The 15,910-nt window shown below is 40.1% G+C and overlaps 1 protein-coding gene across 1 annotated transcript in view; it reads left to right on the top strand.

The window, feature by feature from the left end:
* syt12 (synaptotagmin XII) overlaps positions 1–12,712 on the top strand; it is a 17,087-nt gene extending 4,375 nt beyond the window's left edge. Inside the window, exons 3-9 of the mRNA XM_046858706.1 lie at positions 6,282–6,338; positions 6,426–6,619; positions 6,722–7,087; positions 10,351–10,566; positions 10,891–11,011; positions 11,094–11,227; positions 11,446–12,712. Coding sequence (XP_046714662.1) covers positions 6,293–6,338; positions 6,426–6,619; positions 6,722–7,087; positions 10,351–10,566; positions 10,891–11,011; positions 11,094–11,227; positions 11,446–11,619 — 1,251 coding nt within the window. The 5' untranslated portion in view covers positions 6,282–6,292 and the 3' untranslated portion in view covers positions 11,620–12,712. The remainder of the gene's footprint in view (positions 1–6,281; positions 6,339–6,425; positions 6,620–6,721; positions 7,088–10,350; positions 10,567–10,890; positions 11,012–11,093; positions 11,228–11,445) is intronic.
* Positions 12,713–15,910: the final 3,198 nt, after the last annotated feature.

Below are 15,910 nucleotides of genomic sequence, written 5' to 3'. Positions count from 1 at the left end.
TGTGATCTAGTTCACATTAACGAGGCTTCATTTGAAATCTTGTTCTTTTCTGCACAAATTCCAAGATGCCAGAATAAAGTACAAGACCATTTTATGTTCCGTATGTCCTACATTATATAGCATATAATGTAAAGTGACTCAGGGGGATCTGAGTAATCCTGTTTCAGATGCTCTCCAAACAAATTAATATTGTGGATAATGGGTCAATTTCATGGAGCAGCCCACGACCATGCTGAAAGATTTGGGAAACGGAACAAAAATGCTGACATGGCCAAAACAAAAGTGCAAGTGAAATTTGAAGGTTTATTTATTTATTTATTTATTTTGTAAAGATGTTTTTTTGTTGTTGTCAAGAGCCCGTCAGTGGCAGCTTGTCATTGCTGCTGCTTACATTTATATTTACATTTACGGATTTTAGCAGACGCCCATATCCAAAACAACGTACAAGACCACATTGATCTGTCCATTAATGAATACATCAGCGATGGTTCACTAGATTGCAAACTTCACATACCATCAGCCTAAATCTGTTTTTTTCTTTGTTTTTGTTTTTTTATTACATAAAGACATAAACAGGGAAAATAAGGGCTGGTTCAGGTGTTTCAGGAAGAGGAAGGTCTTCACCCATCATATGAAATAGTAATCCAGAGAACCCAGAGAATCCAGTAACCCGATCCTCTGATCAGTAACCCAGAGCCGTAACCTTTAAACCAACACTGAAAAGTACATTTGGGAAGTGAAACAAAACAGAAAAATGTTAACATCTCTTATATGATCAGATTCAACCTAAAATACGAATAACACCATTATACTGGGGAAATCTGCTCCCCCCCAGGAAGTAACTTCTCCCTGGCACTCTTTGCACGGATGAGTCAGATTGCATCTGTGTTTGGTTTCATCTCCATTCTTATGATCTTCACACACCCACACTGGGTGAAAATAGACTTCCGGACATGTATTGTGGCTTAGATTGTATACGGATTCAGAAATTTCGAGATGGATTCCCATGACAGTGCTATAGTTCTAGAACAGAACTGTATCTTTAATCAACAACAACAACATTAATGTTCATTATTCAATCATTTCATGAGCATTGTAGAAATACAGTTATTCAATAAAACAATGTTTGGGTCTTTATTCTATTATATATCGTGTTAGATTATAGGAATGATACAGTATAGAGAGTAAATATGCATAATGAGTTTTAGTTCTATATTAAATCAGTATTACTGTATAATGAAGTTGATCTGAATTCATGTCACTTCATGTGTTTTGGTTTAGAATCCGTGCCTTTATTCTGTAATCCTGTTGCAGATATACAGGTTTTAAATAGCTTATTTTTTTCACAAGCAGCTGTAATTGAATTATTTAAATCCTAAACCATTCACCGTATATCAACGATATATTGCTAAATTGATGACTACTTCACTGCCACCACGCCTCTATTACCCGTGTGAACATCATCATCATTGCTACAGATTAGCAGTAGAGCATGCAGCTAGCGACTAGCTTAAAACTAGCTCAGGAAAGTTACCTAGCTTATTGAAGTTTCTTTGTTTTTTGTATAAACTGTTGAATATAGAGTCCGCTTTTTGTGTTAAAAATCAATTTCCTCAAAATGCACAAGCTGAAGATTTTTCAACATCTCCAACAGTAGCTGACCAAAGTATTTGGACACCTGAATTTTTCAGCCATTTATGGTTCTTCCCCAAAGTGTTACACAAAGTTGGAGACCCACAGCCCTTCCAGCAGGACAATGCCCTTGTGCACAAAGAGAGAGAGAGAAATATCTTGGAATGAGCACAAATCTCCACAAGCTCCTCCTAAATCTAATGCAACATCTTCCCAGAAGAGTGGAGGTTGTTGTGACAGAAAATGGGGACTAAATGTGAAATGGGATGTTTGAAGATCAAAACCAGTCTTATGTTCAGGTGTTCACAAACATTTCTCAGTATAGTGCATTTCAGAACTAGAAGCATTTCTGCAAGAAAAATCAAACAGAAGGTCTTCTGAATGGCTGTGAAAAGCGTCTGCATGTGTCTGTCAGTGGGAGTGTTACTACATCCTGACCTTTTAATGTATAAATTATATGTTTTTCAGTAAATATTCAGGATAAAATAATTGTGCATCATGATGATCCGTTTATCACTTTCACAAAATAATTGTCCAGCACACAACTGTATGATATTAATCAGTTTCTGAAAAAGCAAAAAATATGGGTTTTCAGCAGAAACGTTCTTACTAGAGCTTCAAGAATCCAGATTATGGTGCAGCGTTTCAGAATGTGGACTGCTGTATTTGATATTTTATTGGTCCTGGTGCACAGCTGACATTCTAATCTGATTATTTTGACATATGATCATAGTGATTCTGCTCCTGAGTTCATTACCACAAGCTTTTATATGCTTTCTCTCCTTGCACTCTTCACATGCAGACATTTTCACAGCCCTCCTCCTGTCTCAGATTCACACAGGAGGAAAAACGCAAGAACATTTTCACAGTTTCACAGAGACGCACACAGCTCTCTTCACAGACGTCACCTGCAATCTATTCACAGCAGTTTTTGTGTTTTATAATATTCCAACTGCAGCTCAGTGTTCCAGCAAAAGCGTTCAATCTGGCCTTCTTTTATAATCAAGATTGTTTTTCAGATTTTCAGTTGGATGGTCTTCAGGTATGACTCCCAAAATTTGGCTATAACCATTACATTATTATTAGTAATAGTAGTAGAATTATTATTTATATTATACCAAATGAATGTATCCAGACTGAAGATCCATCATATAGAACACAAGCAAAGAAAAGATGATGATGATGATGATGATGATGATGATCAGGAATGTCTCAGTTCTCAGTCATGTTCTCATCACTGACTCCCTCTGTCTCATCCACATTAACCCCAGACTTCTCACTGCCTTCTGCCTGCTCATTGTGAGCTTCAGACACTAGTCTGTGGTGTGAGAGAGCAAGAAACAGGTTGATGGGCTGAAAACAGCACAATGAGAAGAACAAGTAGACACCAAATAGATTAAAACTAAAGTAACAATTCTGGTGTAATGTAGTAAAAACCCCACGGATTCTCATCCTAAAAACCTTTAATAATGTAAGTGACTGAGCACAAATCACTCTAAAATCTAGTGGAACATCTGTCCAGAAGAGTGGAGGTGTTTATAACAGCGAAAGGGGATTAAAGGTAAAATGGAATGTTCTAAAAGCAGAAATCTTTTTGTCTTACTGTAGAAACTTTGGTTAATGGTTTGTGTCCACTGTCTTGAGGTGGATGTTAAAGAGAGAATATCATTTTCTTTGTTTCCTGGGTTTCTTTTAAGCTCATTAAACTCTAAACTAAACGACTGTTAGACAGCTGTTGCTTGTGATAATACAGTAAAACATATCGTGCTGGATTACAGAGTAACACACTCAGAGGTAAAAACACTTTCTGCCCTCTTCTGCATACATCAGCTCATGAATATTCATGATTGGCTAGTATACCTGTGATAGAACCTAAATAGTGATAGATAAATAGATAGATAGAAAGAGACAGAGATGAACAGACAGAAGTCTAAGTTGCTGTCTCTGTGCTGCAGCAGCAGTTTCTCTTCTCACACGTTTCTCCCTAGAACTCGATCTCATTTAATCAGTGATGTCTGGATAAAAAACCCTGATATTCAGCAACACAAGAAACCCTGACCATCCAAAATAACAATTTCAACCAATTCCAGTTACATATATAGTTACAGTTATAGTTACAATCCGTGTACTTCTTTTATATTTGCATAAAAATATCAAATATGTGTTGCAGACTGCTCTAGATCTTTCATATCTTTTAAATCCTCTATATTCCTCTCTCTATATACATATAAGAGAAATGAAAGTTTTATTGTCATGCTAATAAATTTCTATGAGATATAAATACACTTTAGAGCAGTTCAATTTTTTTTAAATAAATACAATCACTATATTGCATTAAGTGGTGAATATTCCCTGGAGCTCGTGCACCAATTGTACGATCTCTGCTGTCCCACATTTGGTTTGGATTTTAACCACGACAAGGCACCTGGGATTTGTGGACCATCTAAACACGCTGAACAAATAGTGACCTCTCGCAGCCCATTATCTCCAGTAACTTGAAACTCATTTGTGTAAACACATCAGCAGTACAGAGAGACTGTGGGTTCAGTCACTAACTGAGCTCAAGTTGCCAAAACACCGCTTTTTTTTTCTTTTTCTTTTTTCCTCTTTGTGTCTGTGAAAAGACTGTAAAATGATTATGTGCTTCTCCGGAAGCAGCGTTGGAGAAAAATGCCTTTACAGTGTGAATCATAAAGGTTTTATCATTATAATACTTATTTTTGTGACCTTTATTTGACCTTGTGCATGTAAATATCAACGAGAAAATGAGTCAGATTATTGAGTTTCTCAGTTTTTCTTTTTTCATTTAGAGAATAGTGAAGGCGAAGGAAGAAATATGGGTTTGCTGGACATTTCTGGCAGCTAAAGGACACGCTTGTCAAATAAACAGTGTGATTTGTCAGCGCTCTATTGGTTATATAGATGTCAAACTAGTAACAAAGTGAAAACCAAGAGAAATCTAGATGTAATATGATGAAATGTTCCAGCTTCTCTCTCCCTCTCGATCTCAATCTACCTGGGATTTTTTCCCCCAAGCAACTTTTGTTTGTACACACACACACACACACACACACACACTGACACACACATTTTATCCCCATACATATTTGTAAATATTACACTATACAGTACATTGTAAAGGTTTCGGCTGTTAATACCACCATCATTTGTACTGTGTAAAATGTAAATAAAGACAAAATGCAATGATTTGCAAATTTAATAAATTCCTAATATATTCACAGTAAAACACACAATAAACATATCAAATGTTCAAATTGGGAATAAATACCATTTTGAGGCAAAAAATAAGGTCAATTTGAATTTGGCTGCATCACGTTTAAAACAATTTGGGACGGGGCCATGTGTAGCATCACGTCTTCTGTCTGTATACATCTGGTAACTGAGGAGAGCAGTTGCTGAAGTTTTGGGAGAGGAATGTTGTCCCATATGTGTCTGATGCAGCATTCTAGTTGCTCAACAGTTTTGGGTTTCCTTTATTGTGTTTTTTGGTTCATGATGTAACGAATGTTTTTTTAGATGGTGAAAGGTCTAGACTGCAGGCAGCCCAGTTCAGCACCCGGACTCTTTTACTATGAAGTCATGCTATTCAATTCAATTTAATTCATTTTTATTTGTATTGCGCTTTGAACTATGAACATTGTCTCAAAGCAGCTTTACACAGATAATGTGGTGATTAAATGTAAATATGTTCTTTGTAAGTAAGTTTGTCCCTGATGAGCAACTGTGGCAAGGAAAAACTCCCTGAGATGGCATAAGGAAGAAACCTTGAGAGGAACCAGACTCAAGAGGGAACCCATCCTCATCTGGGTTGCACCAAATGTCCATTGTCTATTGTAATATGCAAGGCCTTCTCTAAAACAGACGTTTTCTAAATGGAAGCATTTGTTGCTCTAAAACCTCTATATAGCGTTCAGCATTAATGAAGCCTGGAAATGTGAATGCTGCCCGTTCCACAGGTGCTAATGCACTCCTATAACCATTAGGGATGTGACTTTTTGAGTGCTGATAACATGTGGGATGATCCCTCTCCTCTTTAGTCTGGAGGACCTGGTGTTCATGCACTTTGCTGTAGTACATTTTAAATCAGCTTTGGCCCTGAGAGGGTGAAGGCGTTTCTGGATCACGGTCACACATGCCTTCTTCTTTGCATGGTAGAGCTTTTGTGGATGACATGGAAAATCTTTACTTCTGAGAGCCTCTCTAAGATACACTATTTATACTAATCGTCTTTCTGACCCGAATGTTTCTCCAACTGTTAATAACACTTAATATTTCCAGACCTTTGTTGCCCCGTCCCAACTTATTTAAGACGCGCTGCAGCCATAAAATTTTAAATTACTTTCTTCAAAATCGTACATTTCCCCAGTTTAAACATTCGTTGATTTTTATGTTCTGTTGTAAATAAAATATGGGTTTATGAGATTTTAAAATCATTACATTCTGGTTTTATTTACATTGTACACAGTGTCCCAACTTTTCTTAAATTGGGGTTGTAGAAATTTTATTCATACACTTGTCACTTGGTTCCATTTTTCCTTCTCGAAGTCTAAACTGGGCATTTAAATGGTATTCTTTCTTAATCCCACAGAAAGATTAAGTCTCTAACCTGTTGTTCATTCTCTCTCCAGGCAGTGGGACCATGTCCTCCTCACATAGCCGGGACATCTCTGACTACCATGTCAGCGGTAAGAGAAAAAGAACCCGAGAGGTATTCATGTGTTTAGTGATTTATTGAGTGTCTAATAGAGGATATGTATGTGTGGGGGTTTCAGTCATCCGTGACCCTCCAGTCTGGGAGGTCGGTGTGTACCTGTTGGGCTTTCTGGTTCTGCTTGGTATAGTTGGAGTAAATCTGTGGAAGCTCTGGAGGTCTGGCTCTTTCCCCGCTCCCTCGCCGTATCCCAACTTCAATTACCGTTACCTGCAGGAGAAATATGGCACCTCGTACTCTGAAGTCAGGCAGAAGGTAACAGGCTTCATTTATTTCATGTGCTCAATAATTCCGCCTGTAAAAACCTGCCATGAATCTTTCTCTTGTTTATAAAAAACCTGCGATCTACTTTGTTAGTGCGTCGCAGCTTCGAATCACAGAAGAGCGTCTACGGCGAGCCGAAAGCCCAGCCTGCAGCTGGCCGACACGCCTGACGGCTTCCGCGAACTCGGCCCTCTGGAGCTGATGAGCCGGGACCTCGAGATGAAACGCTCCGCCTCGGTCGACTCGCTGTGCTCCATCTCATCCATCGCCCAAACGTTCGGCCATGATGTCACCGTGGGTCAGCTGGAGGTGACGCTGGAGCTTGAGGCACGTGCCTCGCTATTACATGTCACCCTGCATCAGGCCAAAGACCTGCTGGAGAAGGAGGAGGAGAATTTCCCTGGTTGCTACGTCACTGTCACGCTCCTACCTGACGAGATCAACGTGGGCGTCACACAGGTGAGGAAAGTCGTTTGTGCAGTTTTACCATTTAGGTTCTTTTACCTGCTCAGAAAAATGTATGAAAGTGTAAATGTTCTTGTGAAACCCCGGTATGGATAAATCATTCATGCCTTAATCCATACAGATCCCGGATATTATCATGGTTCTGGAGGCACTGCATTTCCTCCTGCTGTGAACGCAATGAGCTCCAAATGTATTTAACCTGTGATACACACAACCATCGTAAATCCTCCAAAATCTGCAGACACGCTCAGATCATCAGTCATTCATGTCTCATGTGTGGGTTCTTAAAGAGCATCAGTAGCATTATATTAGAGCCAAATGATTAGGATTATAATTCAGTCTAAACGTTCTCTCTCTCTCTCTCTGGAAGCCAGCAATGTCAGAGAAGGAAAGAAAGAAAGACGAAAAGAGAAATAGTGCAGACATCAGGGCTCAGCAGGGTTCTGAAGCAAAAGGGCTGTTGTGTTGTTCTTCTCCTATTTTCTTCTTCTTCTTCTTCCTTGCACATAAATATGGTTAAGAATGTGTCAGTGTGTTAGAGAAGTCTGAACGGAGGCTAGCAGTTCGGAGCTACAACACTATGGGTTACTGATCAGAAGGTTAGGTGTACAAGCACATGTATCTCCAAGCTGCCACTCTTGGGGCCCTTGAGCAAGGCCCTTAACCCTCTGTGCTCCAGGGATGTTGTATCATGGCTGACCCCAGCTTCCTAACATCGCTGGGATATGCGAGGGAAGAATTTAACTCTGCTGTAAAGTACATGTGACAACTAAAATGGCTCTTTATGGCCAATTGCAGCTCAGATTCATCTTCATGGTTTAACATTCAACTGCAATCAACCATCTTCTGCACTGATTTGCCTCTGAATGAAGAAGACTTAGTAGGACATCAGGATGAATCAGGCAGGTCTGGAAAGTTTTTGGTCTCCTCTGTCCACCTCTGGTCATCTCACATAAATTGTTCTCTTTCTCCCAAAATTAGTTTTTGCACTACATCCTACATGATTTGCTTAAACAGTACTAATTCACCTGCTTCTCAGGTTCAGCATTACGGACGTCTTCAATCACCGCCTGTATTTCCAAACACTTTCCCCCTCAGAGCTTTTAATCACATTTAAAGAGTCCTGACGGCAGTGATATCAGCTGAGCAGCTCGTTAGAGTTACAGAAGTGCCTCTTATTGGAGATCGGTCTCTGACTTCAGCTTTTCTCAGCAGCGATGTCGTTCGAAAGTAGCTGAGCGCAGCGTTGATGCTTTTCCCACTGCAGACAAAACACATGCACTCCGTTTAGCTCCGACTAAATACTTGTGGTTTGGAAATACTCACTGTGTAAAGGTGTTTTTATTAACATCATCCTGGAGCTCTTCCTTTAGCACATGGAAAATTCTTAAACATAATGAATTTATTTATTTATTTTTTTTCAATTATATTTTTTATTCCGAGATTACAATGATCCAAAAATAAAGAGTGTTAAGCATATTTTTATCCATTTCCCTAATAATTTCATTTAAACTTTTATTTCTTTGAAAGAAGTCAAATGACCTGAAAATCTAAAGCCTGAAATAATAAATAAGATGAATAATATTATGTTTGGTTTATTGATCAATTAAAAATCAGTAAGAAGGAAATCAGTAGTTGCATTTGACTAATAATATATTACAATACAAGATTAATGCAGATACAGTTCAGAGAAAAAGTATGACATCATTGCCTACAAAAAGAAGATTTTCATGTAAGTTCATTTCAGTTCCTTTATTTTCATAAAAGATAAATTGGATGCTAATGGAAATGCTTGACATTTTTATTTTAATAAAAAAAAGTCGAGAAATTACTGTATGGGCAAAAGTTTGATTCCGCATTTGCTGTTATAAAACCTGCCACTCTTCTGGAGAGAGTGGCAGAAGAGCATTAGTAAAGTCAGGTACTGATGTAGGTGAGAAGGTGAGGAGGCCTGAGGTGCAGTCAGTGTTTACATTTATCCCAAAGGTGTTCCATAAGTTTGAGGTCAGAGCTGTATAGCTGGAGATCTTCCATTCCAACTCATGTAAAACATATCTTCATGGAGCTGTTTTTGTACACATGGGCATTTTCATGCTGGAACAGGTTTGGGTCTCATAGTCCAAGTGAAGATAAATTTAATGCTGCATCCAAAGATTGTATTTTAACATAACATCATCTTCTTTCAGCTTCTCCCATTAGGGGGCGCCACAGCGGATCATCCGTCTCCATACCTCTCTGTCCTCTACATCTGCCTTCACACCAACTACCTGCATGTCTTCCCTCACCACATCCATAAACCTCCTCCTTGGTCTTCCTCTTTTCCTTCTTCCTGGTGTCTCCATCCTCAGCATTCTCCTACTGATATACCCCATGTTCCTCCTCTGCACATGTCCAAACCATCTCAATCTCACCTCCCTCACCTTGTCTTCAAAATGTCCTACATGCACTGTCCCTCTAATAAACTCATTTCTAATCCTGTCCATCGTCGTCACTCCCAACGAACATCTCAACATCTTCAGCTCTGCTACCTCCAGCTCCACCTCCTGTCTTTTACTCAATGCCACTGTCTCTAATCCATACAACATCTCAGGTCTCACCACAGTCCTATAAACTTTCCCTTTCACTCTCACAGATACTCTTCTATCACAAATCACTCCTGAGATCACTCTTCTCTACTCACTCCACCCTGCCTGCACTCTTTTCTTCACTTCTCTAACACACTCTCCATTACTCTGCACTGTTGACCCCAGGTACCTGAACTCCTCCACCTTCACCACCTCTTCTTCCTGAACCGCACCCCTCCACTGCCCTCCCTCTCATTCACACACATGTACTCTGTCTTACTCCTACTGACTTTCATTCTCCTTTTCTCCAGCGAGTACCTCCACCTCTCCAGGATCTTCTCCACCTGCTCCCTACTCTCACCACAAATCACAATATCATCCGCAAACATCATAGTCCACAGAAACTCCTGTCTGATCTCGTCCATCAACCTGTCCATCACCACTGCAAACAGAAAAGGGCTCAGAGCCGATCCTTGATGCAGATAACATGACATGATAAAAATGAGCTTTTATGCTGTTTAAGGTATAATGAAAATATGGAAATGAAGCAATTCTGCAGTGTTGTGATAAATGCCTTTTTTTTACCTACATACAAATTTGAGCAGGAAATACTTTTGGTGAAGTCAAATTTAGACAGTTTTCTATTTTATGTAGCAGCTTGCTCACAGCTAAACCCTGTGTTCTCTCCTGCAGATTCAGAGCAATGCCTTCACCGTGTTGTTTGATGAACGTTTCTCCATTCCACTGGAAGCAGCAGCCGTGGATGAGTATAGCCTGCGTTTCTCAGCGTTTGGAGTAGACTTGGATGAGAGGAACATCAGCGCGGGGCAGGCTGAACTCAAACTCTCAGATCTGGACCTGTCCATGAGGCCTTTTAATGCTTGGCTGTACCTCCAGGACATCAATAAGGTGTTGACACATGGGAGACCCCTGAACACTAATCAATATCATACTTCATTAGATGAAATCTGAGCTTTGTAGCAGGAGTCATTCAGATAGCCTTCAAATCCACATGGAATCCACATTTGATTTCATAACAACAACTCCAGAAAATTATCTCTTTAGCCGTTAAGATATTAGATATTTAGTGATTTATCTTTTTCAAATCGAACGTCATGTTGAAATCCAACTCTGGTGTTTCAGATCATCTCACAAGTCGACTGTATTTGTATAGCGCTTTTGTATCTCGCATGTTGCGAGTTGTGATTTTTGGAGTGTATTGTTTTTCTGCAGGCTGTGGATGCTGTGGGAGAAATCCTGCTTTCACTCAGTTACCTACCCACAGCAGAGCGCCTCACGGTGGTGGTGGCAAAAGCCAAGAACCTGGTCTGGACTAACGGCAAAACCACTGCAGGTCAGCGTGGTATTATTATTCATCCTCATTTTACTGACATGCTTCCTGTACGCCGCTTCTAACCTGACGCGTAATTGAACAGATCCCTTTGTGAAAGTGTACCTCCTCCAAGACGGCAGGAAGATCAGCAAGAAGAAAACCTCCATTAAGAGAGATGATACAAACCCCATCTTCAATGAGGCCATGATCTTCTCAGTGCCTGCTGTTGTGCTTCAGGTAACGCAACCCGATTTTATTAATGTTAATACAAATATGAATCGTTTGTTCAGATGCTCTGCAGTTATTTGGATATATAAATAATTGATCTGCTTTTTGAAAATGTAAAATTGTAACATTTATTTCTGATCAAAGGAATGAAATGATTTTTGTAATGTTTGTAATGTAAACGTATATCTATAATTTTTCCCAACTGTTTGCCTGCATTATCCCTACAGGACCTCTCTCTCCGAGTCACGGTGGCTGAAAACACAGAAGATGGGCGTGGTGAAAACGTAGGTCATGTGATCATCGGGCCAGAGGCAAGTGGCATGGGTATCACTCACTGGAACCAGATGCTGGCGACGCTGCGCAAACCGGTTTCCATGTGGCACCCGCTGCGGAGGACCTAACTCGGTCCGAGTTCTGCTCTCCTGGTCCCGCCTGCATGGTGACTACTGTCTCTGTGACCCAACTGTAAAGACTTCAGAAAAAAAGGGGGCAAGAGGTCTTTGTTATTCAGGAAAAAATCATCATCTTTTTAAAAGCAGTTACACAGACAGAGCCGTGGAGCAGAAATGTTGAACGAAAGACTGAAACTCTGCCTGTGTCTGCTTTAATTCCCAGGTCCTTTTATCCAGGTTAAATCTCTCTTCATTTGTAGCAGTTTAAACAGGGCGGCTGATCTGAACATCATTTGTTCGGTTGTGTTCGGAAAAGTGCAGCCACATTCGAATACCTACAAATTATTATTATTATTATTATTATTATTATTATTATTATTCGGTGTTGTGTGGTTTTCTATTTTGATGCTCAGTAAAAAGCAATAGAACACACCTGTATGTATGATGGAAAAGACCTTTAACCATTTGTTTGCCAGAGTGCAGGAAAAAAACCCACATTCTCGCTGAAGTATTGAAGTTTTCACGTTCTTCCTGTGCCCTCTGTTTGCCTGCACTTTGCACTGCAAATCCATTCCAAGCATCCCTCGTTGGAAGTGTTCATGCTGTTTTTTTTATGCATTCGGATTTGTAAAAAAAAAAAAAAAGAAAGAAAAAAAACAAGACTAAATATTGTTACGACCGTAAGGAGTTCGGCAATAACAATTTCTTTTGTTCAGCAGAAGACGTTCAGATAAATGCAACCACGATAAAAACCCATCCCCAGATTCTGCTAAATATTCCTCACCTGCAAGCGAGAGAAAGAGAAAGGATTCAACTAACCAGGTTCAATTTATTATTATTATTTTTAAATGTAGCTTTAAGTCAACTATCTCAGTGCAGCGTTTGAGGTCTCATGATTAACTCCATTGTACACATCCTGTGCCAAATCAGCCACTAGAGAAGCAATATTTTATTTAGGCTTGAGTCTATATATATATATATTATGTTTGTGATCAATGAGAATAAAAAAAAAAAGAAAGAAAAAAAAACATCATTTTGCAGTGCATGAAGGTGTAATAGATGATGGTATATTAATGTCCAAATATACAACTGTTTAAAGATAGAAATGGCTCGGCTTGTTTTTCTTGACTTTCAAAAATAACGTAAAAAAACAGCAAAAAGGTGTGTATACATTATATATATGTGTGTGTGTGTGTGTGTGTGTGTGTGTGTGTGTGTGTGTGTGTGTGTGTGTGTGTTGGGGGGGTCTGTGTATATAAAATTCATAAAATATGATTCAAATATAAAAGTCATTTCAAGCTAATTGTTTTAATGTCCCCAGGATTTCCTTCTGAACTCAAAAATGTACTTCCTCATATTTGTGTATGATTTAATATAATATATATATTATTAAAATGATTTAATATGTATCATATTTTCTGTCCACACTACGTTAAGCACATTGATGATGTGACATTAGACACTGCAGAGGAATTAGATATATCTATAGAGAGCAGGTGAGTGTCTTCACCTCATCTGGATTTGTGCTTAACGGCTGTTTAAAGTTAAACATCACCCATGTTGCTTGACGCTGTCGCTTTAACCAATCAGATTGTGATTTGGCCACACTGAGGTCCTCTAACAAGCGTCACTGTTCAGAGCTCAAGATATTCGTGTGGATTTAATGGCTGTCTTTTCATTCGGCACGACTGACAGAGGAGAAAAGTGTCTCGGATTCACTTACAAGCACGTTTACAATACGGAATTTTCCAGAAAAGCTGGACGTCGTTAGAAAAAGTCACTCAAACAGTTCAAAACAGTTGTTAAGGATTTTACACTGTTTATACTTTTGTGTTTTCTTTCCTGTAGAATTTGCACAAAAAACACACAATTTACCTTCATTTCAAATCACCAGGAAAACTGTAATGCAGTGTACAGAAACGCAGGAACCCCGGAGTGATGTGATGAGATGAATAACGATGCTCCTGCTGGAGATGATGTATGTGGAGGTGCAGTTGTGGCTACAGTGAAAGGAGACATGTTGAAATGTGATCATTGGGTTTCTTGCTTTAGTGATGACGTTCGTTCTGACTGTATGAGATCCTGTGTGTGATGCAGCTCTGATCTACTGCACTTCTCTATAATACTGATGCCTTCTGTAGACGTGGCTTTTTAATGATGGGATTAAGAGGTGGATTGCATCAGGTAGAACATCACTGAAGGCCATACATTACCCATGTTCCCTGTTTCACATCTGCAGCGTTTCATCCACTAACTATTTACATATGTACATTGTGTCAACAGTGCAGAGTAATGTAGAGTGTGTTAGAGAAGTGAAGAAAAGAGTGCAGGCAGGGTGGAGTGGGTGGAGAAGAGTGATAGCAGGAGTGATTTGTGATAGAAGAGTATCTGTGAGAGTAAAAGGGAAAGTTTATAGGACTGTGGTGAGACCTGAGATGTTGTATGGATTAGAGACAGTGGCATTGAGTAAAAGACAGGAGGTGGAGCTGGAGGTAGCAGAGCTGAAGATGTTGAGATGTTCGTTGGGAGTAACGACGATGGACAGGATTAGAAATAAATTTATTAGGGGGACAGCACATGTAGTACGTTTTGGAGACAAGGTGAGGGAGGTGTGATTGAGATGGTTTGGACATGTGCAGAGGAGGGACATGGGGTATATCGTAGGAGAATGCTGAGGATGGAGACACCAGGAAGGAGGAAAAGAGGAAGACCAAGGAGGAGGTTTATGGATGTGATGTAGTTGGTTTGAAAGAGGCAGATGTAGAGGACAGGGGGATGGAGATGGATGATCCGCTGTGGAGACCACTAATGGGAGCAGCCGAAATAAGAAGAAGAAGAAAATGGGGTTCAAGATATAATCACTGTATGTCCAACATTAGCCAAGATAAAACACAGTGTATATACATATGCACATACAGCCGAAAGATTCATGAAGTTACTGAGCACCTCAAGAACAATGAGGATGAGTTTGGACTGTAATGATTTCATGTCTGCCAAAATGGCTCAGGATCACAACAAACATGAACAGTTCTGCAATCAACCACCGATCACCAAACAGTAAACCACAACAATGATGGAACTGTAATAAATGGATATTTGATGTGACCCAGATCAGGACGAGGTTCCTTTTTGGTTCCTCTCAAGGTTTCTTTGTGAGTCAAGATGGCGCCGCGGATGGCAGCCTCGGCACGACTCTCTCTAGTACTCTCTTTCTTTTTGTTTATTGTCTGTGTGTTTAGTTACCCTACCCTAATAACTTACACTAAAGAAGAATTGCTTAACATCGGGGAGTTCACTCCAGACACTTTTTCAACAGTTTTTACAAACCCGGAAAGTTATTTGGAGATCTTAGTTGGAGCTGCAGCCACTCTCTATGGCACATGGAGGAGACGCCGGCGGGGGAAGCGCGCCGGCGCGCTAGTGAAGCTGCGACAGAGGGGATTTAGAACTGCGCTCCCGTCAATTCACCTGGCGAACCTCCGCTCACTGCCGAACAAAATGGACGAACTAACTCTTCTTAACGGAACAAACAAAGATTTTGCATGCTCCGCTGCTCTCTGTTTTACTGAAACTTGGCTCAGTCACTCAATCCCGGACAGCGGATTACTTCTCTCGGGCTTTCACTTACACCGAGCGGATCGCGTAACGGAGCTATCGGGCAAAACGAAAGGCGGCGGAATCTGCTTCTACATTAACGAACGTTGGTGTACAGATGTCACAGTGCTGGATAAATACTGCAGCGAAAACTTGGAATCACTGGTAATAAACTGTAAACCGAATTTTCCTCATTCATTCTGACCGGAGTTTACATCCCACCTCAGGCCAACGTGAATGATGCACTGCAAAACCTGGCAAACCAAATATCCGGCTTGGAGCAAAAACATCCGGATTCTCTTTTTATTATCCTTGGAGACTTTAACAGAGCAAAACTAACAGTAGAACTTCCAAAATACAGGCAACATATTAACTGTCCGACAAGAGGGAAAAACACACTGGATCATTGCTACACCGTTCTTAAGGACTCGTATCGCTCTGTACCCCGGGCAGCTTTAGGGAACTCTGATCACTGCTTGGTTCATCTTATTCCAACATACAGGCAGAAACTAAAATCTGTTAAGCCTGTAGTCAAAACAGTGAAGAGATGGACCAGTGAGGCAAAGCAGGAACTACAAGACTGCTTTGACTGCACTGATTGGGTCAAAGTGTCTTTGAGGCTGGAACTGACAGCCTGGATGAGCTGACTGACACTGTGACATCCTACATCAGTTTTTGTGAAGACGTGTGTGCCAACCAAAACCTT

The sequence above is a fragment of the Silurus meridionalis genome, chromosome 10, assembly GCF_014805685.1.
Source record: "Silurus meridionalis isolate SWU-2019-XX chromosome 10, ASM1480568v1, whole genome shotgun sequence".
In the NCBI taxonomy this organism is placed as follows: domain Eukaryota; kingdom Metazoa; phylum Chordata; class Actinopteri; order Siluriformes; family Siluridae; genus Silurus; species Silurus meridionalis.
This window is presented reverse-complemented; position numbering and strand designations above follow the sequence as displayed.